Source organism: Theropithecus gelada, chromosome 12, assembly GCF_003255815.1.
Source record: "Theropithecus gelada isolate Dixy chromosome 12, Tgel_1.0, whole genome shotgun sequence".
In the NCBI taxonomy this organism is placed as follows: domain Eukaryota; kingdom Metazoa; phylum Chordata; class Mammalia; order Primates; family Cercopithecidae; genus Theropithecus; species Theropithecus gelada.
Genome location: NC_037680.1, coordinates 59534876 through 59562723, shown reverse-complemented (window position 1 = coordinate 59562723; position 27848 = coordinate 59534876). Strand labels below are relative to the sequence as shown.

General features: G+C 38.3%; 1 protein-coding gene across 2 annotated transcripts in view; it reads right to left on the bottom strand.

Annotated features, from left to right (window-relative positions):
* Positions 1–27848, bottom strand: part of NUP35 (nucleoporin 35) — a 44096-nt gene that overhangs the window by 10853 nt on the left and 5395 nt on the right. Inside the window, exons 1-4 of one of the 2 annotated variants that reach the window (XM_025405514.1) lie at positions 26265–26403; positions 22300–22470; positions 20166–20293; positions 16801–16858 (exon numbers count right to left, since the gene is read on the bottom strand). In XM_025405514.1, the coding sequence (XP_025261299.1) occupies positions 16801–16858; positions 20166–20293; positions 22300–22470; positions 26265–26304 (397 nt within the window). In that variant the 5' untranslated portion in view covers positions 26305–26403. Of the gene's footprint in view, positions 1–16800; positions 16859–20165; positions 20294–22299; positions 22471–26264; positions 26404–27848 lie in introns of those variants that run through there. The other variant, XM_025405515.1, reaches the window with a different exon arrangement.

The following is a 27848-nucleotide window of genomic DNA, read 5'->3' as shown; positions in this document are numbered from 1 at the left end:
GGTATTGAAGGTATAGCAGTAAACACATTAGACAAATAAAAACAAAAAATCCATCCCTACTGGAGCCTACATTCTAGAGAAAGAGAGACATATAAGTAAATACTTAGTGTGCTACAAAACTAAAAATACTACAGGGAAAAAAAAATAAAGCAGAGAAGGGAGACAGGGCCAATTTGTGTGGATGGGTTAAATGAAAAAGGATTTCACTCAGGTGCGTTAAAGCAAAAACCTGAAGGACAAGGGAAGCAAAACAATATTTGAAGAAGTGAACATTCTGTGGAGAAAATAATAAAACCAAGGCCCTGAGGAAAGACATGACTGGTTTTAGATGAACACAAGAAGGCCACTATTTGCACAGTGAGTGGGGGGGATGTGAGATGAGAACAAGGATATGAAAGCAGAGAGGCAGCAATATGCCAGATCATGAAGAAAAACCTTATAAAGCCACTGTAAAAGCCAAAGCTCTAAGTGAGGTAGGAAACCAACAGAAAATTCTGAGCAAGCGTGACATAACAGGACTAAAACTTTGATAGTAAAAGGTAGCATTTTAAGGGCCAGGCCAGTGGCTCACGCCTGTCATCCCAACACTTTGGGAGGCCTAGGCGAGCAGATCATGACGTCAGGAGTTCGTGACTGGCTTGGTTAACATGGTAAAACCCCATCTCTACTAAAAACTACAAAAATTAGCCACGTGTGCTGGCACATGCCTGTAATCCCAGCTCCTCGCGAGGCTGAGGCAGGAGAATCACTTGAACCCAGGAGGCGGAGGCTGCAGTGAGCTGAGATAGCATCACTGCGTTCCAGCCTGGGTGATAGAGAGACTCTGTCTCAAAAAAAAAAAAAATAGGTAGCATTTTATTAAGTGATTATTATACTTTACGAGTGTAATTACATTTAATCCTAACAATCCTATAAAATCGGTCCAATTAGTCCATTTAACAAATTAGGAAAATGATAATATTAAATAACAGTAGGGAAGTTGGAATTCCAATCCAGGCAATAGGAATCCAAAGCATGAGCTCTAAGGCAGTAATCTAGTTAACATGTTTATTTCTTATGGCGGTACTACAAGTGTGGTCTGGAGACCCTTGGCTCCCCCAAGACCCTCTCATGAGATCAGCCAACTCAAAATTATTTTCACAAAAACATGAAGTTTCATTTGCCTTTTTCTCAGTCTCTTATGAGTGTACAATGGAGTTTTCCAGAGGCAACTTCATGTGATTATGTGATTCAACGGACTCAGGTTGAACAGAGAAGCAGATTCATGAGAATTCAGAGGTATTTTATTAAGCCAGACACTAAAAAGATTTTTAAAACAAAAACAATGTCACTCTTTCCACAAAATTTTTTTATCTTTAGAAAATAGTTACTGTTCACTTCAAAAAGGGTTGTTTATATGAAATAACTTTATTATTTTTAAATCAGTTAATACTTAAGTTTTAAAATTTTCTGTTTTAATTTTGAATGCAGTAAATATTGATAGCTATAAGCTATATAAACAAAAGCTCTTTAACTGTTAAGAGTATAAACAAGGTAAAAACTATAAAACTAAGACGTTTGAGAACCACTGTTCTACAGGTCAATGCACATGAGTCACGCTCCATTTTTACTGATTTTCTGGAGGCTACTTAACACATTCTAACTATTGTATATATCTCCTGGCTTGTCATTTATCCTTAATTCCCAAATGAGCTGAAAACCATCCTAACTCATTCCAAAGTGTTTACAGTCACCTGGATTTCTCAATGTTCTCAAGAAACCAAAAAGACTATCTATAGAAAGTGGGGGGAAAAGCTACTGTGATAAAAAGCTTGACTTTGCACCATGGCTCATGGCTGTAATCCCAGCGCTTTGGGAGGCCATGGCAGGAGGATTGCTTGAGCTTAGGAGCTCGAGATCAGCTTGGGCAACATGGTGAAATCCTATCTCTACTAAAAATACAAAAAATTAGCTGGGCGTAGTGGTGTGCGCCTGTGGTCCCAGCTATTTGAGACGCTGAGATGGAAGGATCACTTGAGCCTGGGACATGGAGGTTGCAGTGAGCCGAAATTGCGCCACTGCAAAACCTAAATGACAGAGTAAGACCCCATCTCAAAAAAAATGTATATATATATTTGATAAAAATAACTTATTAAAGAAGTGGGTAAAGAACATGAATAGACATTTTTCAAAAGACATACAAATGGCTAAGAGGTATATGAAAAAATGCTCAACATCACTAATCATCAGAGAAATGCAATTCAAAACTACATTATCATCTTACCCTAGTCAGAATGGCTATTGTCAAACAAAAAAAACCAAAGAGATGCTGGCAAGGATGCAGAGAAAAAACTCATACACTGATAGTGAGAACATAAATTAGTACAACCTCTATAGAAAGCCGTATGGAGATTTCTCAAAGAACTAAAAATAGAACTACCATTCAATCCAACAATCTCTCTTACTGGGTATCTAACCAAAGGAAAAGAAATAATATACCAAAAAGACCGCTGGACTTGTAAGTTTATCACAGCACTATTCACAATAGCAAAGATATGGAATCAACTAAGGGTCCATCAATGGGTGAGTGAATAAAGAAAATGTGGTATACATACACAATGGAATATTATTCAGCCATTAAAAAGAAAGGAATCAATTTTGTAGCAACATGGATGGAATTGGAAGTCAGTATCTTAAGTGAAACAACACAGGCACAGAAAGACAAACATCACATATGCTCACTCATAAGCAAGTGCTTTAAAAAGTATTCACAAAAATCAGTAGCATTTATATACGGCAATAACATTCAAGCTGAGAACTAAATCAAAAATGTAATCCCATTTACAATAGCCACATACAAAAAAAAAAATTAAAATACTTAGGAATACATCTACCCCAGGAGGTGAAAAATCTCTACAAGGAGAACTCCAAAGCACTGATGAAAGAAATCACAGATGACACAAATGGAACAACATTCCACGCTCATAGATTAGAAGAATCAATATCATTAAAATGACCATATTGCCCAAAGGAATTCAACACATTTTCAATCAAATAACCAACATCATTTTTCACAGAATTATAAAAAACTACTCTAAAATTCACAGAGAAGCAAGAAGAGCCCAAATAGCCAAAGCAATTCTAAGCAAAAAGAACAAAGCCAGCAGCATCATATTACCTGACTTCAAACTATGGGGCTACAGTAACCAAAACAGTACGGTACTGGTACAAAAATAGGCACACAGACCAATGAAACAGAATGGAGAATCCAGAAACAAAGTCACACACCTACAAACAATGGATCTTCAACAAAGTTGGCAAAAATAAAGAATGGATAAAGGATGCCTTATTCAATAGATGGTGCAAGGAAAACTAGCTAGCCATATGCAGCCTGCCTCTCACCATATAAAAAAATTAACTCAAGATGAATTAAAGACTTAAATGTAAGACCTCAAAATAAAAGTTCTAAAAGAAAACCTTGAAAACCCTCTTCTGGACATTGGCCTAGGCAAAGACTTTATAACTAATATTGCAAAAGCAAATACGACAAAAACAAAGATTGACAAGTTGGACCTCATTAAACTAATGACTTTCTGCACACAAAAGAAACTATCAAAAGAATAAACTGACAACCTACAGAATAGGAGAAAATATGTTCAAAGTATGCATCCAACAAAGGAATCTGTAAGGAACTTAAATTAACAAGAAAAAAACACATTAAAAAATGGGCAAAGGACATGAGCAGGCATTTCTCAGAAGAAGACATGCAGCTGACCAACAAACATGAAAAAATGTTCAATGTCACTAATCAGAGAGACTGCAAATCAAAACCACAATGTGATACTATCTCACACCAATCAAAATGGTTACTATTAAAAAGTCAAAAAATAGGCCAAGCGCAGTGGCTCACACCTGTAATCCTAGCACTCTGGGAGGCCAAGGCATTTGGATTGCCTGAGGTCAAGAGTTCGAGACAAGCCTGGCCAACATGGCGAAACCCCATCTCTACTAAAAACACAAAAACTAGCTGGGCATGGTGGCGGGCGCCTGTAGTCCCAGCTACTTGGGAAACTGAGACAAGAAAATCACTCGAACCCAGGGAGCAGAGGTTGCAGTGAGCCGAGATCGTGCCACTTCACTCCAGCCTGGGTGACAGTGAGATTCCATCTCAAAAAAAAGAAAAAAAAAAAAATCAAAAAATAAGAACGTAGGCCAGGCGTGGTGGCTCAAGCCTGTAATCCCAGCACTTTGGGAGGCTGAGACGGGTGGATCACAAGGTCAGGAGACCGAGACCATCCTGGCTAACACGGTGAAATCCCGTCTCTACTAAAAAATACAAAAAAAAAAAAATAGCCAGGCGAGGTGGCAGGTGCCTGTAGTCCCAGCTACTCAGGAGGCTGAGGCAGGAGAATGGCATGAACCTGAAAGGCGGAGCTTGCAGTGAGCTGAGATCCGGCCACTGCACGCCAGTTTGGGCGACAAAGCGAGACTCCGTCACAAAAAAAAAAAAAAAGAATGTAAGAATGTTGGTGAGGCTGCAGAGGGAACCCTTATATGCTGTTGGTGGGAGTGTAAATTAGTGCAGCCCCAGCAGAAAGCGGTTTGGAGATTTGTAGAACTCAAAATAGCACTACTATTTGAACATCTTGTTGTCTAGTAAGGTATAGAATAGCGTTCTGGATAAAATAGATTATTTAATAAGCTTAATAGATGTGAGGTGATCTGAAACATATTTTTCCTAGAGGAAAGTTTACATTAATAGGTTAAATTAGATTAGTTCTAGTTTCTAACTTTGAATTCAAAGCAGTCTAGGAACTCAAATTGTTTAGCAACCCTAAAGAGGTAAGATTTTTGAAACACTTTTTTTTTTGAGACAGAGTCTTGCTCTGTTGCCCAGGCTGGAGTGTAGTGGTGCAATCATAGCCCACTGCAACCTCCGCCTCCTGGGTTCAAGGGTTTCTCCTGTCTCTGCTTCTGGAGTAGCTGGGATTACAGGTGTGCACCACCACAGCCAGTTAATTTTTGTATTTTTAGTAGAGATGAGGTTTCACCAGGTTGGCCAGGCTGGTCTCAAACTCCTCACGGCAGGTGATCTGCCCGCCTTGGTCTCCCAAAGTGCTGGAATTACAAGCGTAAGCTACCATGCCCAGCAGACTTTTGAAATTTTTAAGTGATTATATTTTTTTCTCTTCAGTTAGAATGATATTATTGCATTATAGCTTTTACTTGACAACTCTTTTGATCCTGTCCAGGCTACAGTTTTGTTTTGATATCATTTGGAGGCAAGACATGGACATCATTCCTAGAAGTCTTTTAGATTTGACTTTATAAATTAACATTTGTCCTGTAATTGAAGTTATATATTACTAACAACAGTTAACTTTTTTAAGTTCTTGTCTATTGTCGCATTTTACTTTTGGAGTAACACCTAAGTCTTGTGTTACAGGTTCATTATAAACATAAAACTAAGTAATATTTGTTAAACCTTTTTAAAAATTTTCTTTCAGGTAATCTTCAACTATACAGGACAGTTTTTTTTTTATTTGTACAAATGTACGGGGTAGATGTGCAGGAATACTAAAGTACATCATCCTATAATACATTTAACAATTTATTTCCCTCATCGCCACAGAAGCATTTGATAGGTATAGGCTGAGTATCCAAAATCTGTAAATACAAAATCCAAAATGTTCCAAAACCTGTAACTTTTGGAGCACGAGCATAACACTCAAAGGAAATTTCAGATTTTCAACGCTCAACTGATAAGTATAATGCAAATATTCCAAAATCTGAAACTCTTCTGGTCCGAAGCAGTTGTGATAAGGGATACTCAACCTATTCAATATATTTCTAGAATAAGGCTAATTTAAAATGAAACATCCCACTTTGACAAGAGATATATTTTTAAGAATCTGTTTATCAACTAAGTTACCAACTATTGCTTTACTAAGTAAGCAAAAGCATATATTTATACAAAAGATACTCTTAACTAATTTTAGTTACTACAAAGATTCCATTAACAAACCAAAGACAGCAAAAGGCATTTAATCTGAAGCCAATCCAAATTTTCTATGGTCTACATGTATTACCATTAAGATAAAATTTAGTTATGCTACATCATATAATAACTTTCAAGCAAGAAATTAAATGAAGGTTCAAATTATGACAACCATTACAACCTTTAAAAATAAAATCAAAAATAAGTCTCAAACGAATAAGCAATCTAATTTTTGCCCTGTCAACTACTCTGAGTAACATAATTACTTATACATAATCTAAAACTATTTACATAACTTTAGCATAATTGCCCCCCACCTAGTTAATGTTTAATTGCTCCACTGATTTTACTTCCTTTCAATCAGACTTCTGGTGCCCACATGCCATGCTTTATAAGATGAAAATAAAGTGTGCCTATCAAACCACATCAAATTGGAGTGTAATGTGTCTCCCTGAGTAAATCACTATCCAAACATTCTTCCTAAAACTGGATTAAAGCAGAGGGCAAAAGACCTTATTACCCTTTATGACAATGTCTTCAATTAAAAAAAGATTCAATTATTTCAAAATAGACCACTAACCTAAATGAAAACAAAAGAGATAAAAAGATAAGTAAATTTTAAACAGATATAAGCCAAATGAAATTTAGAAAAAAAGAGGGTTTCTGGCAGTGTTAACTTCTTATCATTAAACAAAGTAGCACAAAGTGTACTAAGGGATTTGGTCTCTGCTCAATGAGAGGAGGAAGACTGGAGATTGAACTCAACCATTTGATTGATAATTCAATCATGCCCACGTAATGAAACTCCAATAAAAACTGTGAACATAGACGCTCCAGTGAGCTTCCCTAGTTGGTAGTACTCCATGTATATTGCTATACATTGACAATGGGAGGATAACACATCTCCCTTCACATTTGGAACCCTTTCCAACTTCGCCCTATGTCTCTTCCTTTGGCTGGCTCTACTTTGTTTCTTTTTGCTGTAATAAAACTGTAACCATGAGTACAGCACTTTCAGTGGGGTTGTGAGTCTTTCTAGTAAACTACCAAACATTACAAGCAGCCTTGGGAATCTCTTACTTTATAGACAGTTGGTCTAAAGTGATCGTTCCAAACTTAACAGCTAGTATCTGAAGTAAGGATAATCTTATAAGGACTATTTAATCAGACTTTGTAGTATGGCACACACATTGTACCCAAAAAGCGTACTGAACAGTGGGTACAATGTCCAATCAAGCATAGTGAACTGTACCCTGTATTCACTTGTAATCCCTTGCAAACACCTAATGACAGACACTCTAAAAAAGTATCAGGTTTTGGGGACAATGATACTGTGGAAAACTCCTGGCTGAACTTAAGGAAAACTAGTGTAAAGTATATAATAAGGGCTTAGAGGCCAGGCCTCTCCTTATCCCAGGCAGCCAGATAACTGTCACTTTCCCAATCCACCCTCAAAGACCAAAGAGTTTGTCTCTGGAGAAAAGGAACCTAAACAGCTCAAAACTCAATGAGTCTGACAGCAGAAGACAACTGTAATGAGATTAAGTGGAAATCTGCACACTGAAAAGGAGACTTGCCCCTGCCTAGATTCAGAACACCAGCTTAGGCAATAAGGCTATTAAAAGATTCTTCTTTGCGAACACTTACAGGTGAAGCCCAGTAAGATACAAAACAGCTTCTCTCCATCAATTCTACCCTGCTGCCAATACTGAACCCTATACACACAGTTATTCCAAGTAGCTTTCTAGTGCCTCATTTGATAAATATTTGCTCACCAGCAATGACAGAGGGGTTAAAAAAAAAAAACAAAAACAAACAAAAAAAAACCAATAACTAGAAGAGACGAGACAGTAAGAGCAGGAATAAAAAAGACTGCTATTAACCTCACTGCTAGGACATTTTACCTATGAAAGAACAGAATGCTGTATTTCTAAGTATATTCAAAGAATAACAACAAAAATGTTCCCGGAATTAAAATGACAGAGAAAATAAAAAACTGATTGAGATGGTGGGGCACGGTGGCTCACACCTGTAGTCCCAGCACTTTGGGAGGCTGATGAAGGTGAATCACTTGAGGTCAGGAGTTCGAGACCAGCCTGGCCAACATGGTGAAACCCTGTCTCTACTAAAAATACAAAAAATCAGCCCGGAATGGTGGCGCACCATCTGTAGTCCCAGCTACTTGGGAGGCTGAGGCAGGAGAATCACTTGAACCTGGGAGGCAGGCTGCAGTAAGCAGAGATTGCATCACTGCACTCCAGCCTGGGCAACTCCATTTCAAAACAAAAAAAAAAGCCAAAACACACATACACACACACAAAATTTGAGAAAATCTCTCAGAAAGTAGCATACAGATATAAATGATAACATAAAAGGGAAGAAATAATTAGAAATCTCTGCAGTAATGCAACACACAAACAGAAATAATTCCAAAAAAGGGAACACAGAAAGCAGAGAGAAAGCAATTGTCAAGCAAATAATACAGGGAAGTTTCTCAGAACTGAAGAATATAAGCTTCTTGATGCCAAGGATCCATCAATTCCCCAGAAAAACAATTTTAAAAGCTCTACACCTAGTCACATTTGTGAAACTGAGAATACCAACCATAGAGATACCATAAATTTTGGAAAACAGGTCACACAGAAATACTCAGGAATCATCACCACAAATCGCTTCCACAGAACACTGGAAGGCAGAAGACAATGGAATCATGCCTCCAAAATTCCAACCTACCAACCTATGCTATCAGTCAAGTGTGAAGACTGAAAATAAAGCATTTCTGACATGAGGTCTTAAGATTTTTGCTTCCTAAGCAAGCTTTTTTAGAAAGCTACTCAAATATATTCTTCACCAAAACCAGGACATAAAGAGGAAGGGATGCTTTCTAGGAAAAAGAACTCGATGCTAGAAACTTGCAAGTCCTAGGATGACAGTCATACACCATGCCAAAACAAGAAATCAAGACAGAGGCTAAGAGAGAGAAATTCTCAGTTTAAAACAAAGAAAAATGTGCTTGAAAAATGAGTGTACTAAAATAGGTGTATACCATAGCAACAGAATGTTTGCTTAAAATAAAGGGAACAAATGGCACATAGAAAAAAAATACAATTATTAGCTATTGGAGAATCAAGAGTTTTACAGAAAGAATAATATTAATTGGTTCAGCACTGAGCAGTATTTACATAGTCACAATACAAACACTGACAAAGGAATAAAATTAGATATAACTATATTCAGATAATATGAGGGGAAAATATAGTATCTTCAATTACTTTAAGAGAAATACAGCAAAATTAAAAACTGAAAATTAAGAATTAGCAATATGATGATATGTGGCTGGCTAAATAATAACCCTCCAAGATAACAAAATCCTAATCCCTGAAATCTGCGAATGCTATCTATGTGGCAAAAGGGATCTTGCAGATGCGATTACAGATCCCAAGATGGGGAGATTATCCAGGTGGGCCCTACATGTAACCACAAGTATCCTTACAAGAGGGAAGCAGAAGGAGATTTTACTTCGGAGAAGGTTATGTGATTATGGAAGCAGGGATTGGAATGACATGCTTTGAAGATGGAGGAAAAAGGCATAAACAAGAATCCAACTAGATGCTTAAAAAAAACAAGGAAGCTGATTGTCCATAGAATCTCCAGAGGTAATCCTATCAACACCTTGACTTTAGCCCAGTGAAACTGATTTTGGATTTCTGACTTCCAAAACTCTAAGAGAATGAATGTAAAGTGTTTTAAGTCACTACATTTGTGGTAATTTGTTATAACAGCAAGAGTAAACTAATCTAGCATCTCATTTGGACATGAAAGTAAATTCCAAAAAGAACAGCTCTAAGATCTGGACTGGCTAGTTCAAAATAAGGTTAAAGATTATTGCATTTTGTTGTAAGTATTTAAGTTCTATTTAATTTTCTTTTCTTTTTTTTGAGATAGAGTTTTGCTCTTGTTGCCCAGGCTGGAGTTCAGTGGTGCAATCTTGGTTCACTGCCACTTCCACCTCCCCAGTTCAAGCGATTCTCCTGCCTCAGCCTCCTGAGTGGCTGGGATTACAGGCACCCACCACCATGCCTGGCTAATTTTTTGTAGTTTTAGTAGAGATGGGGTTTCACCATGTTGGCCAAGCTGATCTTCAACTCCTGACCTCAGGTGATCCACCCGCCTTGGCCTCCCAAAGTGCTGGGATTACAGTAAGCTCTATTTAATTTTCTAAAACTATCTGAATTTATTATTTTGACTAAAACATAAATATTGCCACCACCGTAACTAGAAACCACTCAATGGTAGCCTAATCTGACATGAGAGTAAATAAAATTTTGGTGACTATCAAAAATAAGATTATCCTAGATTATCCAAAAAGGCCCAATATAACCAACAAGTTCTTAAAGAGGGAAGAGGAAAGGAAAAGAATGATGTAGAAACACTGCTGGCTCTGAAGATGGTAGGGGGACACAAGTCAAAGAATGTGGGGAGCCTCCAGAAGTTGGAAAAGAAAAAAAAAATTATCCTCTAGAGCCTCCAGAAAGGAATGCAGTCCTGCTAACATCTTGATTTTAGTCCACTGAGGCCTACTTCAGACTTCTGATCTCCCCAACTGTAACACAATACATTCGTGTTGTTTTAAGCCATTAATTTGTAATAATATGGTTCAGCAGCAATAAGAACCTACATAGTCTAGAATAAGGATAGTGTTTGTTTGGTATTATTAAAGAAAAATGCCTTGCCAAGTTGGATGCAAATACTCCAATCCTCTTATTTGGTAGTAGATACTGGTGTTGGAACGTCATTGTCTTGAAACAATATTTACATATATTAGTTACCTGTGGCTGCTGTAACAAATTACCACAAACTGGATAGATTAAAACAGATATTTATTCTCTCACAAGTTCTGGAGGCCCGAAGTCCCAAATTATGTTGTTGGCAAGGTGGCATGCCTGCTGGAGACTCTAAGGAAGGATCCACTGCTTGCTTCCTCCATCTTCTGGTGACTTACGGCATGCTTTGGAAACAACACTCTAACCTCTGTCCCCTTATGAACATCACCTTCTCTCTCCTCTATGTTTCTCTTCCTCTTCTGTTTCAAATTTCTTTCCACCTTATACCTACAAGGACCCTTGTGACTGGGTTTAGGAGCCATCCAGGCAATCCAGGATTCCCTCCCCTTCCCTCCCTACCTCTTTACACTCTCCTTCAGAGTCTCCCCTCTGAAAATCCTTAATGCAATCACATATAAGTTAACAGTAACAGGTTCCAGTGATTAGGATGTGGACATATTGTATGGAGGCCACCATTCGACTCTCTACAGCTTATATCCATCAATATATTCAGTCAACAAACATGTACAAAGGGCTGGGTATGGCATGGTGGCACACACCTAAAATTCCAGTACTATGGGAGGTCAAAGTGGGAGGACTGCTTGAGCCTGGGAGTTAAAGGCTGCAGGGAACTATGATTGCACCACTGCACTCCAGCCTGGGTGACAGCGAGATCTTTTCTCAAAAAAAATAAAGAAATGCAAAAACATAACGTTAAGTAATGTTTTACATTTAGCAGCTCTATTAGTTGACTGAAAAGCATACATTTTAATTTTCTTAATGTTGTCAAGTGGAAAAGCACAGGATTAATGTTAGGCCCTTTGTACCCAGCTCTGAGATGGGTAAACACTGAAGACACAGGAAGTCTCTGTCCTGAAGGAGTTCATAATCAAGTAATAAAGACAGAAGAGAGCCAAGCAGAGAGAACTTTAAAAGGAGCACATGTTAGGAGTACCTAACCCAAACCAGAAAACAAAGAGTCACTTTTGGCCCCCACTTCCAGGAACACTATCAAAACTCTGAGGTCCTTCCATCAACAAAAGCAGCCATAAAATGCTATTATCACTTAATAACACACTTAACCCCTTAACAATATGCTAACACAAATAACGATTCTAGTTAATTAACTAGTGACCTACCATTTTGGAAGAGAGCTAATATATAAGTGAAAGAACTTCTCAAGAAAAAAATTAATAAAAAATATAATGGAAGAAGAAAAGCAGAAGAAAACTTCAATAGCGGCAGAAAAAAATATTGAGGGATGAGGATGGAGCAAGCAGAGCAAACACATTCAATGTCCTTTACCAGGGGCAGTAATATACCATGACTAAGAGTTTCTTATATTCTTTAATCCAGATTTCCTATTTTGACTTATGACCAATGTTTTCCTGCACCAGAAACAATATTCTAAAAAAGATCTTAACATCAGTTACAGAATGTTTAACAAAAAAAAATAAAAACCCACCAATCTCCTTATTGGATGCAAAAAAACCCTAAGCATAAAATGGCAGTCATGCCATTACATCCCATGACATCTCTTTATAAAAGTTGCCAATCTCAGAAGGCTAAGATTTACTAATCATCCAAAAAAACTTCACTTAACAATAAATACAGGAGCTAAAAAAAAAAAAAAAAAAAAAAAAAAAAGCTCTAAGTGAAAAAATCTAGGTTTTCCCCTCAATTTTCTTATCAATTCCCTTTTCCCATTTCTTGCCTATCATTGGCCATGGATGACAGGTCTCCACACCTTGTCATCTTTTCAAAAATATTCTTGTTAACTTATGTCCTATTAAGACTCTCTACATGCAAATTCCTTAAACTCAAAGTAGAAGCAGCAGTGGCTCCCAGTGGCCAATTCATGATAACTATTTTTCCTATCACAGCTCTTGTATTTTCACATACAGTTTCCACAATTACAAAACCTCACAGAAGTCACTATATTAGAAAAAAAATAAGTTAACAAAAAGATATTAACATTAATCCTGTGCTTTTCCACTTGACAACAGTTAAGAAAATTAAAATGTACGCTTTTCAGTCAACTAAGAGAGACGCTAAAATGTAAAACATTACTTAACATTATGTGTTTTTGCTTTTTTTTTTTTTGAGGTCTCACTGTCACCCAGGCTGGAGTGCAGTGGTGCAATCATAGCTGCCTGCAGCCTTAAACTCCCAGGCTCAGTCTTCCCACCTTGACCTCCCATAGTACTGGAATTATAGGCATGTGCCATCATGCCACACCCAGACCTGTTTTTGGATTTTCAATGTCCCTGGGATCACTTACTGACTCAATTATTTTATTTATTTGAAACAAGGTCTCACTCTTGTCACCCTGGTTGGAATGCAGTGGTGTGATCACTGCTCACTACAGCCTTGACTTCCCAGGCTCAAGTGATCTTCTTAACCCCAGCCTCCGAGATAGCTGGGACTACAGGTGTGTGCCACCATGCCAGGCTTATTTTTTAATTTTTTTGTACAGACAGGCATCTCACTATGTTGCCCGGGCTGGTCTCAAAACTCCTGGACTCAAGTGATCCGCTTGCCTCAGGATTACAGACGTGAACCAGTGGTACCCGGCATGACTCAAATAACTGAATAGTCACTATTTCTGTGTGTAACAAAGCATCATCATCCACCTATTTGTTACAGTTTGATCAGCTTAAGGCTGTTCAGAACTAATTTTCCTAGACATTCAACCTCAGTTATGTAGCTGAAAAGATTAGGGTGACATTCTAGATGTTTGTTATCTGAAGATGGAAGATGGAGAGCCATGAGCCAAGGAGTGAGGGCAGCCTCTAGAAGTTAAGAACTTTAAGGTAACAGTCAGCAAAGAGAGGGACCTCATTCATTCCTATAACCACACGGAACTAAATTCTACCAACAACCTGAAAGAGCCTGGAAACAGATTCACACCCAAAGCCTCCAGAGAGAAACACAGCCCTGTTGACACCTGAGCTCTAAGCAATGACCCAGATATCTGATCTCTACAAACTAGAAGATAATACATGTGTTGTTTTAAACTACTAAGTTTGTAGTAACTTCTTATGGCAACTACAGCAAACTAGTACAGATTGTTGGGACAAGTCAGGTGCTGCTGTTAACACACAGCTAAAAATGTGGAAATGGATTTAGAAATCAGGCAGTCGGTAGAGGCTGGAAGAATTCTGAGCATCGTGATAGAAAATGACTAAGTTTCCTTGAACAACCTGTTACTAGAAATGTAGACTTTAAAGACATGGCCAATGAGTGCTCACAGACTGCCTGAAGAAATTCAGACTTGCAGGATTCAAAGGATCCAATTTGTATTGGGTGTTCCTTTGTTATTTATTCTGACAACATCTGCCTTAACCAGAGTGTTTAATACATTTTACGTAACTGTTAATTTGGTTAGTTTTGCTTTTTTTTTTTTTTTAATTTTATTTACTTTTTTTTTAGAGATAGGGTCTTGCTCTGTCACCCAGGCTGGAGTGCAGTGACAAAATCAGCTCACTGCAACCTCGAATTCCTGGGCTCCAGCAATCCTCCTGCCTCAACCTTCTGAGTAGCTGGAACTACAGGCACATGCCTGATTTCTTAGTTTAAAATCTACTGTCTTGCTATTGTTTCTAATGTTCCATCTTTCTGTTACTGTATTCTTTTCCTTCTTGCCTGCCTTCTTTTTCTATCACTACCATCTCTCACCTAGATTGCTACAAGTAGCCTCCTAACTTGTCTCCTTGCTTCTAGGCTAATTTTTACTCCCAAACTAGTTGTATCCAGCAACAGTCTCATCCTTATTGTCTTCCACCTTTTCTGGGTAAAGACCAATTGTGACAATAACCTACAAGGCCCTGTAATACATCTGCCCCCATTACCTCTCCTCTCTGACCTCATTTTCTACTATTCTCCCCCTCACTTACTCCATTTCAGTCATACTGTCCCCTTATTCTTCCTTGAACACCCCAGACACACTCCCACCTCAGGACCTTTGTGTCTGCTGTTACCTCCATCTAGAATACTATTCCCTACTTCCCTCACTTACAGACTTTTGAGTAAAGTTTACTTGTCCCGTAACTATCAGTGGTAGGTGGAATAATCTGGGTAGGTCCCCAAATGATGTCCATGATCTAATCCCTGGAACCTGTGAATGTTACATTACATGGCAAAGGGGAATTAAGGTTGCAGGTGAAATTAAGGCTGCTAATCAACTGACCTTAAAATACGAAGATTATCCTACATTACCTAGAAGGGCCCAACGTATTCACAGGGGTCTTTAAAAGAGAGAGGATGATGTGACTACAGAAGAACGGTCAGAGAGTTACAAAGTTGCTGACTGTGAAGAGGGAGGAAGGGAACCACAAACAAGAAACATAAGCAGCCTCCAGAAATGGAAAAGGCAAGAAAATAGATTATTGCTGGCCAGATGCGGTGGCTCAGGCCTGTAATCCCAGCACTTTGGGAGGCTGAGGCGGGCGGATCACAAGGTCAGGAGTTCGAGACCAGCCTAGCCAATATGGTGAAACCCCGTCTCTACTAAAAATAAAAAAATAAAAAAATAAAAATTAGCGGGAACAGTGGTGGGTGCCTATAATCCCAGCTACTCAGGAAGCTGAGGCAGGAGAATCGCTTGAACCCAGGAGGCAGAGGTTGCAGTGAGCCGAGATCGTGCCACTGCACTCTAACCTGGGTGACAGAGCAAGACTCCATCTCAAAAAAAAAAAAAAAAAAAAAGATTATTGTCTAGCACCTCCATAAATGAACACAGCCCTACCAATGTCTAGATTTTAGCCCACCAAGACCCATTTCAAACTTCTGACCTCCAGAAATGAAAGATAATGAATTTGTATTGTTTAAGCCACTTTTATGTTTGCGGTAGTTTGTTATGGCAGCAATAGAAAACTAATACATTACCCTATTTAAATCTCTAAGTCCCCACCCCTTTCCCCACTTTGCTGCTTAATCTTTTTCCTCCACGAAATGCAATACCTTCTAACAAACTTTATAATTTACTTGTTTTGTTTATAAATGTAAATTCTGCAAAGAAATGTAAGTTCCATAAAGGCAGGCAGTATCTATTTCGTCTGCTATTTCCCAGAGTACAGTGAGGTGCTCAAATATTTGCCGAATAAACATTTGATGGGATTATACACATATGACTACATATGAAGAACTGTGCTAAGGATAATGATGATGATTAAAAAGCCATTAATCTTAAAGAAAAACTAGGTATATAATCAGTGGTTGCTTCTATTCAACAGCATCTAGATTTATAACTATGCATTAACATCTCTCAAAACACCTTTATTATTCAGTGTCTTAACTATTCCTTTTCATCCCAATTGCAACGGCTTTTTTGTTGACAAATTTTAATAACCAAGGAGACACTTCAAACATCTATTAAGTATACTTTTTTTTTTTGAGACGGAGTCTCGCTCTGTCGCCCAGGCTGGAGTGCAGTGGCCGGATCTCAGCTCACTGCAAGCTCCGCCTCCCGGGTTTATGCCATTCTCCTGCCTCAGCCTCCTGAGTAGCTGGGACTACAGGCGCCCACCACCTCGCCCGGCTAGTTTTTTGTATTTTTTAGTAGAGACGGGGTTTCACCGTGTTAGCCAGGATGGTCTCGATCTCCTGACCTAGTGATCCGCCTGTCTCGGCCTCCCAAAGTGCTGGGATTACAGGCTTGAGCCACCGCGCCCGGCCTAAGTATACAATTTCTTAAAAAGACATTCTGAATATTCACCCATCATGCCTTTGGGGTGATTTGATTCAGAAAATAATCAATATACAAAGTATTTCCTTCCTGAAAGAAGTTATAGAGATTTCGGAAAATCCCCAGGTTTGAAATATAAAACAAAAAATTTTGACAATTACCAACAAACATATCTTCATTCGACGAACAGAGAAATCTTTGGTGTTAGAGTTGTTTACTCCATGATTACACCACTGCACTCCAGCATAGGTAGCAGAGCCAGACCCTGTCTTAAAAAAAAAAAAAAAGAAAGAAAGAAAGAAAAAACCACTTACCTGTTCCAGGAGTAGATGTAACTCCAACAAGAGGACTCTGCATTACTGAAATGTTTGGCTACGCAAAAACAGAAGAAAGTGTTATGGTAAAAATGCAAAACACAAATACAGTAAGCGTTAAAAGGCTTCATTCAACAGATAACTGAACTTTTATCAGGTGCTAGAGATGCCTCTAATTAGATCAAAGTACAAAGGCACTCTTTTTTTCCGCAAGTTAAATAGTATTAACCTAAAATATACTAGACCCCTTAGTATTTGTTAAAATAAGAAAAGTCATGTTTAAAAAAAAAAAACATTATCTTCCATAAAAGGTGACATAGTAACTATTTGTTTTTAGTTTCTAAAGTGCAATATGTGAAATAACAGAGATAATGGTAATTTTTAAAATGACCAAGTTCACACAGAAAAACAGAAGGGTGACAGAATATGATTTTCAACAGATACTTAGAAACCATGAAATACTCTAGATTCAAATCAGTCTAAACAATAATAGACAGCATATCCCTACCACTACCGGTAGAACGTTCCAAAACTGGTAAATTATCCATTTCAGTCCCTTTAAATATAATTAAGGATTAAAACAGTTAAAAATCCTTCTAAAACAAAGACGATATTCAATCAATAAATGAGAACAGACTCTACCTAGAACTCAATATTTTTAAAAACAGATTCTAATTAAACTAAGGAAATCTCAAATAGCTTCATCTAGCAACCAGAACTAAATGCTGAGAGAATGTTGGGAGAGATATAAAATGTATTCTTCAATTATTAATGCCAACTCTTTCATGATTAGAAAAAGGTTGAGCAAATTCCAGGGGGCATAACTAATTTGGGCTCTAATCTAGCAATGATATTCTTACCAACTTTCAAATCAAAAACATTCTCTATAAATTATGACCCATGAGTCTTTCAAGCATTTTGAATACAGCAATATCTGCAAGCCTTTGCCTATATCATCAGAGAAGTAATGAAAACTTGCACAAATTTAGAAGCCAGTGGTTCTTGTAACAATTTTTAAATTTTTATTATTTTATTTATTTTTGAGACAGGGTCTCACTCTGTCACGCAGGTTGAGTGCAGTAACACAATCACAGCCCATTGTAGCCTGAGCTTCCCAGGCTCAAGTAATCATCCCACCTCAGCTTTCTGAGTAGCTGGGACTATAGGTACACACCACCACACCCAGTCAATTTTTTTTTTTTTTTGTATGTTTAGTAGACACAGAGTTTCGCCATGTAGCCCAGGCTGATCTCAAATTCATGGGCTCAAGTGATCTGCCCAAAGCCCAGCACAGGGGCTCACACTTGTAATCCCAGCACTTTGGGAGGCCAAGGAAGGTGGATTACTTGAGCTCAGGAGTTCAAGACCAGCCTGGGCAACAGGACAAATCCCATCTCTACAAAAAATACAAAAATTAGCTAGGCATGGTGGTATACGTGTGTAGTCCCTGCTACTAAGGAGCAGAGGTGGGAGGATCACTTGAGCCCAGGAGGTCAAGGCTACAGTGGGGCATGAGCATTCCACTGCACTCTAGTCTGGGTGATACTGCAAGACCCTGTCTCAAAAAATAATAATAATAAAAATGATAAAAATACATAAAAATCAAGCAATCCGCCCACCTCAGCCTCCCAAAGTGCTGGGATTACAGGCGTGCACCAACACGCCCAGCCTTCATACCAAACTAAACATAAGCTTTACTTACCAACCTTTAGAAAACCATCCCAGACCAGAATATCTGTCCATTAGGAACAACAAATGCCATACATGTAATTTTACCATTTCTAGTAGGTACATTTAAAAAGTACAAACAGGTGAAATTTAGTAATGGTTTATTTAGCCCAACACATCCAAAACATTCTCATTTCAATATGTAATCAACATAAAAAATAAGATACCTTACATTCTTTCTAAGTCTTCAAACTCTGGTGTGTATTTTATACTTAAAATATATCTCAATTGAGACTAGTTATATCTCTAGTATCAATAGCCACACTTAGCTAGTGGCTCCTGTTAGACACGAAGGCAGGTCTAGAAGTGCTGGGAAGAAACAGTAATTTGTTTACCACAGTGAATGAATTTTGCTTTACTTGACAAGTAAGCCTAGTATGCCAGATATATAAGCCTATAAATAGCACGAATCTACTGAAAAAAGCTTTCTAATATTCTTGAACTCTTAACTTCACTAAATACGATTTAGGGAAAAGCATAAAACATATATCTAAAGCAAACAGCAGACATATGTTTATATAAAGAACTTATCAACTTAACTGATAAACGTTTATGACTGTCCTACTAAGCACAATAATAATAGGAAACAACACTTGTGTCTATGAAGCTACTAAATTTTCCACTTAAAAGAAAAGTTGGCCAGGCACAGTGGCTCACACTTATAATCTAGCGCTTTGAGAGGTCAAGGTGCAAGGATCACTTGAAGCCAGCAAGACCTCATCTCTACAAAAAATAACACAATTAGCCAGGCATAGCAGCACGTGCCTATATCCCAATAGGACAGTTGAGGCAGAAGGATTGTTTGAACCCAGGAGTTCAAGGCTGCAGAGTTATGGCTGCATCACTGCACTCTAGCCTGGGCAACAGAGCAGGACCCTGTTGGGACCTTAAAAAACAGAAGAAAATGGCCGGGCGCGGTGGCTCAAGCCTGTAATCCCAGCACTTTGGGAGGCCGAGGCGGGTGGATCACGAGGTCAGGAGATTGAGACTATCCTGGCTAACATGGTGAAACCCCGTCTCTACTAAAAATACAAAAAACTAGCCGGGCGTGGTGGCGGGCGCCTGTAGTCTCAGCTACTTGGGAGGCTGAGGCGGGAGAATGGCGTGAACCCGGGAGGCGGAGCTTGCAGTGAGCCGAGATCACGCCACTGCACTCCAGCCTGGGAGCACAGCGAGACTCCGTCTCAAAAAAAAAAAAAAACAGAAGAAAATAAAGAGAAGTCCATACTACTTCTCAGCTGACAAGTGCCCTAGATCTAGATGAAACTCTAAATTTTCATTTATTCTTTCACATAATTTTTAAATATTAAACTTCTTAAACAATCAGAAAGATTTAAACCATAATCACATTCTACATGTATATTAAGTAGATTGGAGGTATGAGCAGGTGGATAAGGCATACCTATAAAAACTGAGAATTACCTATGAGAGAAAATCTCGAGTTCTATGCTGTTAAGTACAGTTCATCATCAACAATTTAAGTAGATTGTACGATAAATGTGTTTAATGCTTATTCTGTGCAACACAGTTACATTAAAATAGACCTCAGGGAAACATTTCAAAGTATTGACTCTCACTGAACAGTCACATAAAACCATGATGTTGTTCACTGTGGATCAAAATGGTATTTATATTACCTGTCTTCTTGAAGTTAAAGGTGTTGATCCAAGTCCTGGGCTAGAAATGTCATCATATATACTTCTAACTGGTGGAGCGCCACTTTTATCTTTATGAGCTGGTAAAACTGGTTGTGGTGGTGACCCACCTACAATGTACAAAAAAAAAAAAGGTGAGAAAAGAAAGGATTCTTCTATCTTTTTGGTAAGATTTTTAAAAATTTATATTTTTGAAATATTGACTTAAAATCTTGTCTCCTAGTTTTTTTCAAACTTTAATAAGCTGAAGAGTCACCTGGGGACCTTGTTAAAATTCAGACTCTGATTCAGAAGGTGTAGGGTGAAGCCTGAGATTATACAGTTATAACAAGCTCCCAGGTGATGCCAATGCTGCTGATCCACAGACTGCACTTTGAACAAAAGGATTCAGAGTAAGTAGTTAATGAAAATCTTAGTTTTCAGAAAACACATGTAACTTTTGCTCTCTCTACAAAATGCTTAACATTTAAATACAAAACTTGATCCCATTTCTCACTTGAAAGTAGGTACTAAACAACTCCAGTCTGTAGATTCCTGAATAAATATAATTCCCTAATGTAGAGTCTGACTATCTAGATTAAGTACATCCCATTCATGTTTCTCACAGTAGAAATATATTTAAGTACATAATAAAGATGTAATAAAAGGAACAACTTCTGTGACATAAAGATGTCTTTTTCGATCAGAGAACATGCAATGCCAGAGAGTGATGCAGCCCAGGCCATTGGTAAGACTAATGTCTGAGCTTGGACAGTATAGCTAGAGCAATTTAGAGCACAGTCTAAGGAATAAGACTAACCTGAGGTTTATAGCGCTCTCTCACTAGCAAGTGAGCTTCAGCAAATTATTTGTTGCATTTAGCCTCAGTTTCCTCTTTTTAAAAATGGGGATACTGTTACCTACCCTTTAAGACTGACAAAATAAGGATTAGCATACTGCCAGGCTCATAAGCAATCAATACATGTTGGCTACCACAATAAAACACATTTGAAATTTAATGTTTAATGTTAAATGAATTATTTCAAATATAATTTATAATTCTCCTGGATAAATCCTAAATAATAATAAACCATTTTAAAGCAAAAATACTTTAAAGGGCAATTAAGGTAAAAAGAGTTTTCATTTGAACAATTACTAAAGGATATTAGCTCACAATTAGAATTCAACCACTTCCGTAGCTAATTTTCACTACTCAGTTAAAACTTTGAAGTCATTTTTTAAAATATTTCTTTGCTAAAGGAGTTCTGCAATAAATACAGGCTGCATTTACAATACTTTGCCCTGACAATCACAAATTCTGTGTATAAAACCTCCCCCTAGTTTGCAAAGTCAGTCCTTTCCTCAAACATGCTATATATGACAATCTCAATTCACTAAGACTAAAGGCAGAATTCACATCTACATCTTCAAGTTACATTTCTTTTGACCAATCATTTCCTCTGCTTGTATCTTAAGATGAATTACTTTAAATTAATTCAGTTGAAGCTAAATGATAGTATTTCATCAACTCTATGAGGCACTCTCCCCCCACCACACTCTGACATCTCCAAAACAGAAATTTTACAAAAAATGGCATCTTAGCATTATGTCACATTTAGGGTTATTTTTGCTAGTGGTACTTAAAAGCCAATTCAATGGCATCTTAGAATGAATAAAAAGTAGAATACATTTTAGTGGCTCTAGAAATTATAGCTTATACTGCTTACATCTCTATTCCAAGAGCCTTAAAATAAAAGCTTTGCTTTATAATAGACACATTGCTTAATTTTTTTTAAATTAATGAACGTACTGACGAGGGTGAATGCTGCACCATTACACTTTTTAAAATTCTAGCATAAGCTTGTCCCACCCGTGGCTTGAATACCACATGAAGCCCAGGATGGCCTTGAATGTGGCCCAACACAAATTGCTAAACTTTCTTAAAACATTATAAGACTTTTTTTTGCATTTTTTTTTTTTTTTTTTTTTTTTTGTAGCTCATCAACTATTGTTAGAGTTACTGTATTTTATGTGTGGCCCAAGTCAATTCTTCTTCCCATGTGGTCCAGGGAAGCCAAAAGATTGGACATCCCTGTACGCAGCACGTCTATAAAATTATTTTAAGCAATTCACCTACCTGCAAGTAAAGGTGATCTCATTTCCATTACTCCTACAGAAGGGCCACTAATTGATCGAGGTTGGGGAGTCACTGGAGCTGGCAAATCCCCCATTAAAAATCCAGGTAAGAACTGGGCATTAACTCCTGGCTTTGGAGATGTGGGTGAACCCAGCATCATTGGTTCAGATCCTACATGAATCAAAAAATAAATTAAAGACTTTTCTGTTACAATATCTGACAAATACATGCAAGAATCTACCATAATTTTGAAAGTTTAATCAAAACTTTTAGATATAATAGAACTATAGTTGAATTTATTATTTTAAAAGCCAACAAAAATTATTTCTAGAAAAATGTAAAGTTATCTTGTATTCACTTTTTTTTTTTTTTTTTTTTTTTGAGAGTCAGAGTCTCGCTCTGTCACCAGGCTGGAGTGCAGTGGCGCAATCTCAGTTCACTGCAACCTCTACCTCCTAGACTCAAGCGATCCTCCCTCCTCAGCCTCTCAGTAGCTGAGTCGACAGGCCTGCACTACCACGCCCAGCTAATTTTTGTATTTTTTTGTAGAAATGGGGTTTCACCATGCTGCCCAGGCTGGTCTGGAGCTCCTGAGCTCAGGTGATCCACCAGCCTTGGCCTCCCAAAGTGCTGAGATTAAAGGCATGAAGCCACCATGCCTGGCAGCACAATATTAATCCGTGACAGCTATTTTTGTTTACATTATTTCAGGGATTTAAAAATCACACTAATAACTTCTTTCCATTTCCGAATCAGTTTGGACTATGTAACAACCGAAAACAAGGACAGGCTGCACTACTTATACAAAGTCTTAGAATATCAAACACAACGCGTTTAGCTTGCTAAATTGTTTCTTTTTCTTCCCCATAAAAAGTGCATCATTATTGTGATAAAACTGTAACCATGCATATATTAGAGCACTTACAAAATAACAGTGATAACTAGCACCCTAACTCAGAAACATGTTGAAAAGAATTGAAAACTTATTTTTGTAACTTTTTTCTTAATCATTAGTTTAAGTCAAGAATAATCACAGCTGGGCGTGGTGACTCAAGCCTGAAATCCTAGCACTTTGGGAGGCCAAGGCAGGAGGATCACTTGAGCTCAGGAATTCAAGACCAGCCTGGGAAACACAGTGAGAGCTCATCCTTTTTATTAAAAAAAATAATAATAAAAATAAAAAATAAATAAAGAATCATCTCTAAATATTTCCCTAATATAAAGCCAACTTAGAGAACTGAAACCTCTCACAATTGTCGATACAAAATCCTCACAGTCTATAGATATTATTTCCCTTATGAAGATGAGTGAGCTATATAATTCTATTTTCACAGCAAAATAGCAGAATAAGGAAAACGACGGGCTATGGAGTCAAAGATGTGCGTTCAAGGTCTTTCAGCAAAAGGGAAACAGAGCTTTTGTTAGAATTATAGCAAGTACAGCTTGACCTGGTACCTGATACACAGTTAAGTGCTCAGTAAATACGAATTATTATTTTCTACAAGTATTTCATAATAGCAAAAACTGAGTAATGAAAGTATAAATGTAGAATTTGCAATCTCTGCTTATGAAAATAATTTTCAACTAGCTGACAAGCCTGAGTGTGACTCATGGCACCCAGAAGGGTCAAATGTTTGCTATGTTATTTGTATGTTTTTTATTAACTATTACTTAACTTCCAGACAGCCTTAAAAATCTGTTTCTTGATATCTAAAAGCTGCCAACTCTTTACTCTTCCTCTTATTTCCCATTATACTAGGCCTAGATATTAACAATACAAGTGTATAAAAGACAAAAAAAAAAAATTCAATAAATGGATAAAGCAGATGCTAAAACAAGGTGTAAAAAACTCTAACTACATTGTAATTACTTTAAAAAGTGCTAGTTACTATGTTACATGGCACTACAGAAATATTTCCTAAGAATATCCACTAAAATCAAACCAAAAGTCTAAACAAAGGCATATTCCTAACAGATATTTAGAATACCATATTAAATGCAAAGTTTTTGGTAACATCCACTACATTCACTCCCCTCCCTAAAAGAAAAAAAAAATTATAGCAAAATAAAGTAAGAATTGGCTTAAGAAAAGTTCTGATATATCTGGATACATATAGACACAGTAGAAGCCTCAAGCCTGTAATCCCAGGATTTTGGGAGGCCGAAGGGGGCGGATCGCTTAAGCTCAGTTCCAGACCAGTCTGGACAAAAGGGCGAAACCTTCCCTCCACCAAAAATACAAAAAGTAGCTGGGAGTGGCGGCACACGCCACTGGGAGGCTGAGGTGGGAGGATTGTTTGAGCCCGGAGGCGGAGGCGGAAGTTGCAGTGGGCTGAGATTGCACAACTGCACTCCAACCCAGCCCGGGGGACAGGGCGAGACCCTGTGTCAAAAAAGAGGAAGGGAGGGAGGGAGGAGGGAGAGAGAGAAGAAGGAATGAAAAGAAAAAAGAAAGCACCAGACAGCAAGGAGGGCACAATGGGCTCTTAATCAGGACTGTCACTAACCACCCTTCAGACTAAATTTCACTTAAAGCAAACTTAAGGAAAAAATGCTGCATGTCCTCAATTCCATTTCATATTCTGTGCTCCTAAAAGATTCGTACTCAGCTAGTACAGTTTGTTGAAGTCAACCCTTAGTTTTACTACACCAGTGGGCACCTGGAATATCTGCAAAATGTGAACTTGCACATTAATACTGGCTAATGTCAGATTTCTGGCAAGGCAATATACAGGGACTGGTCTACTCACATTTGTAACCCCAATAAATATGCACTCCAAAATGTTTTTGTTCAATAGAAAAATTTGGAACTGGAAATGAAGAGTTTTCTGATCTCTAAAATATATTAAAAATAAATACCAAGACGACATTTGTACATAAATTTTAATGCACAGTATCTGCATTATTGACATTATGCATTTAGGTTTTTTATGACATACTAAAGCAGTTCAAGTTACTCTATTCTCAAAAGGAACTTATTTTACACCAAACATGGCAAGCATTATATACCCTTCAAATCTAAAAAGACTCTTTCTACTATATATATATATCACACTTGCTCTCTTTTCCAAGCTCAGAAAGTTATAACCTAACTTTCAGGTAAGTCTCTATGACAGTAAGACGGTTTATTTTCCGTTCTAAAATTTTCGACGGTTCTCACAAGTCGCAAAACTCAGCAGGAAAAAAAAAAAAAGGAATCCGCGTGCTGTTACATTGGTAGATTTTTTTCAAATACGACATATTTCAATGAGGCTCCGCAATAAATAATGGGAGTGAATCTTTAAAAAATTCAGATCGTGATCTATTAGAGAAAAATACCTCCTACAATACTTAAGAGTCACTTTCCCCAAATAAAGGCGGGAAATATCGTGCGAACTCCTAGCTTGCTATTAAGGCCAATATCTCAATGATTACCAACCACCTGGTTGATTAAACGTTGCACGATTCAAGCTTCCATTAATAACAAGATTCCTTTTGCAAAGCCCGGGAGAGAGGAGGAGTCAAAACAGGAACTAGAAGCACAGGTGATCAAGAAGCAGTGGACTGCACCCACACACTTCAGGGCACCGCCCACCCACGTGTACCGCGGTCAGTTCCTCCCAGGGAGGCTTCCGGGGAACCGGGGAATCCAGCAACTAGCAGCGCGTCTCGGGTATTAGAAGGAGGTTAAGGTATGGGCCAGTCTGGCGTAGCTGGCGTGTGGGGGCACAAACACAGCTCAGTCACCGTCCGACGGCCTTTCCTTCACCCTCCCAGGCCCACAGCTTCCCGGCGCCACCTCTGCAGCAGTATGGAGGCGATGCGTTGAGTAGGGGACTGACTAGGAACTTGGGGGCACCCAATGGTTCCCTCTCCGCGACTGAAACCAGCAGACGAGAGCCTGACGACTGCCCTTCAGTCTTGCCCGCCTCCAGGCCCAAAGCAGGGATGGCAGTGCCAACAAGGAAAAGCAATATTTCACTCACCTAACGCGGGCCCCTGAGGTTCCACGGCAAAGGCTGCCATTGCGTCGGCAACTACACTTAAAACCAGGACCTTAACAATTTTCAAAAATGGCGGAAACGCTCCCTACGGGTAAGGGCGTGCTATCTCTTGGGGTTGCGTAACTTCCGGACCTGCGCTGTGCTTAAGTTGTGGGCGCCGGAGCCATTTTGGAATAGGGCAAAGTTTTTGCGCTAGGAATTTCCGAAAAAAGGGTTTTTCCACCGGGAAGGTGGCGAACCAGCGTGTGGTTCTGGGAATGCTTTTCGTCCCTCTGTGAGCTTCCTGATTTGTTGGCACTTGAGTTACATAGAAGCACAGATTATTTTACTCACGGTTTCATAATTAGCGTGAGTTGACCCAGTGCCCTATCACCGGTCAGCTTTTCCGAGTAACACCTGGGAAAGTCAGCTTGATGAAAACAATTGGTGCCTCTTTCCAATGTAAATTTCTGGACTTAGTGCATGACGCTTTTTTCTCAAAATATGTTTTCTACTATCTGTATGCCATTTCTTTTAAATTTTGTGTTATGTAGACAATTTTACATTAAAGCATAACTCATACGATGTTTTGTTGCATATTAATACATACAAAAATATAGCTAACGAACGCATAAGTACACATGTAGATAATGGAGGATAATTATACGCACCCACGAACCCTCCACACCGCGGAATCTTTCGTGTTCCTGCCTGTGCCATCCCTGCCATCCATCTCCCCTCACTTTGCTGCTTTTCTTTAGGGCATAGTCACACGTAGATCACATATACATATTCTGCATATGTGTGTGTAAAAATATGTTGTTTAGTTTTGCTCAGTTACTAACTTTATACAATAATGTGCTACATATGTATAACTGGGGTGTTCTCAGCTCCATACCATGAGGATTATTTCCAAAATATCCACCCATGCTCAGCTATTTCTTCTACGACTTCCAAAATCTCAAATCCAGTAAGAATTTTGTCTTTGGAATGAGGCAGTAACAATTCCAGAATTAAATGGTAGGTTCCCAGAAATCAAATTTTAAAACCACTCACAGATCGAATTGACTTTTTGAAAATGGGTGTGTGAATTGAATTGTGTCCCCCAAAAATTTATGTTCATGTCCTAACCCTCATACTTATGAATATGACCTTATTTGGAAATTGGGTCTTTGCAGATGTAATAAAGTTCAGATAAAGTCATATTGGAGTACCACAGGCTCGGTAACCTAAATCAGCACAAATGTATCTCTTATAATTCTGGAGGCCAGAAATCCAAAATGAGTATTATGGGGCTAAAATCAATAAGAAGGACTATTTTCTTCTGGAGGCTCCAGGGGAGAATCTATTACCTTGCTTTTTCAAGCTTCTAGAAGCTACTTATATTTCCTAGCTTTTGTCACCTTCCTGCCTTTTCAAAGCCAAAGATGAAGCATCTTTGGTCTGTCTGACACTGCTTTGTTCAGCTTCTGCCATCACATAGCCTTGTGATTACATTTAGGACTCGCCCAGGTGATCCAGGATAATCTTACTATTTCAATATCCAGTAGAGGTGATTAAGTTAATAATCACATCTTCAAAATATCT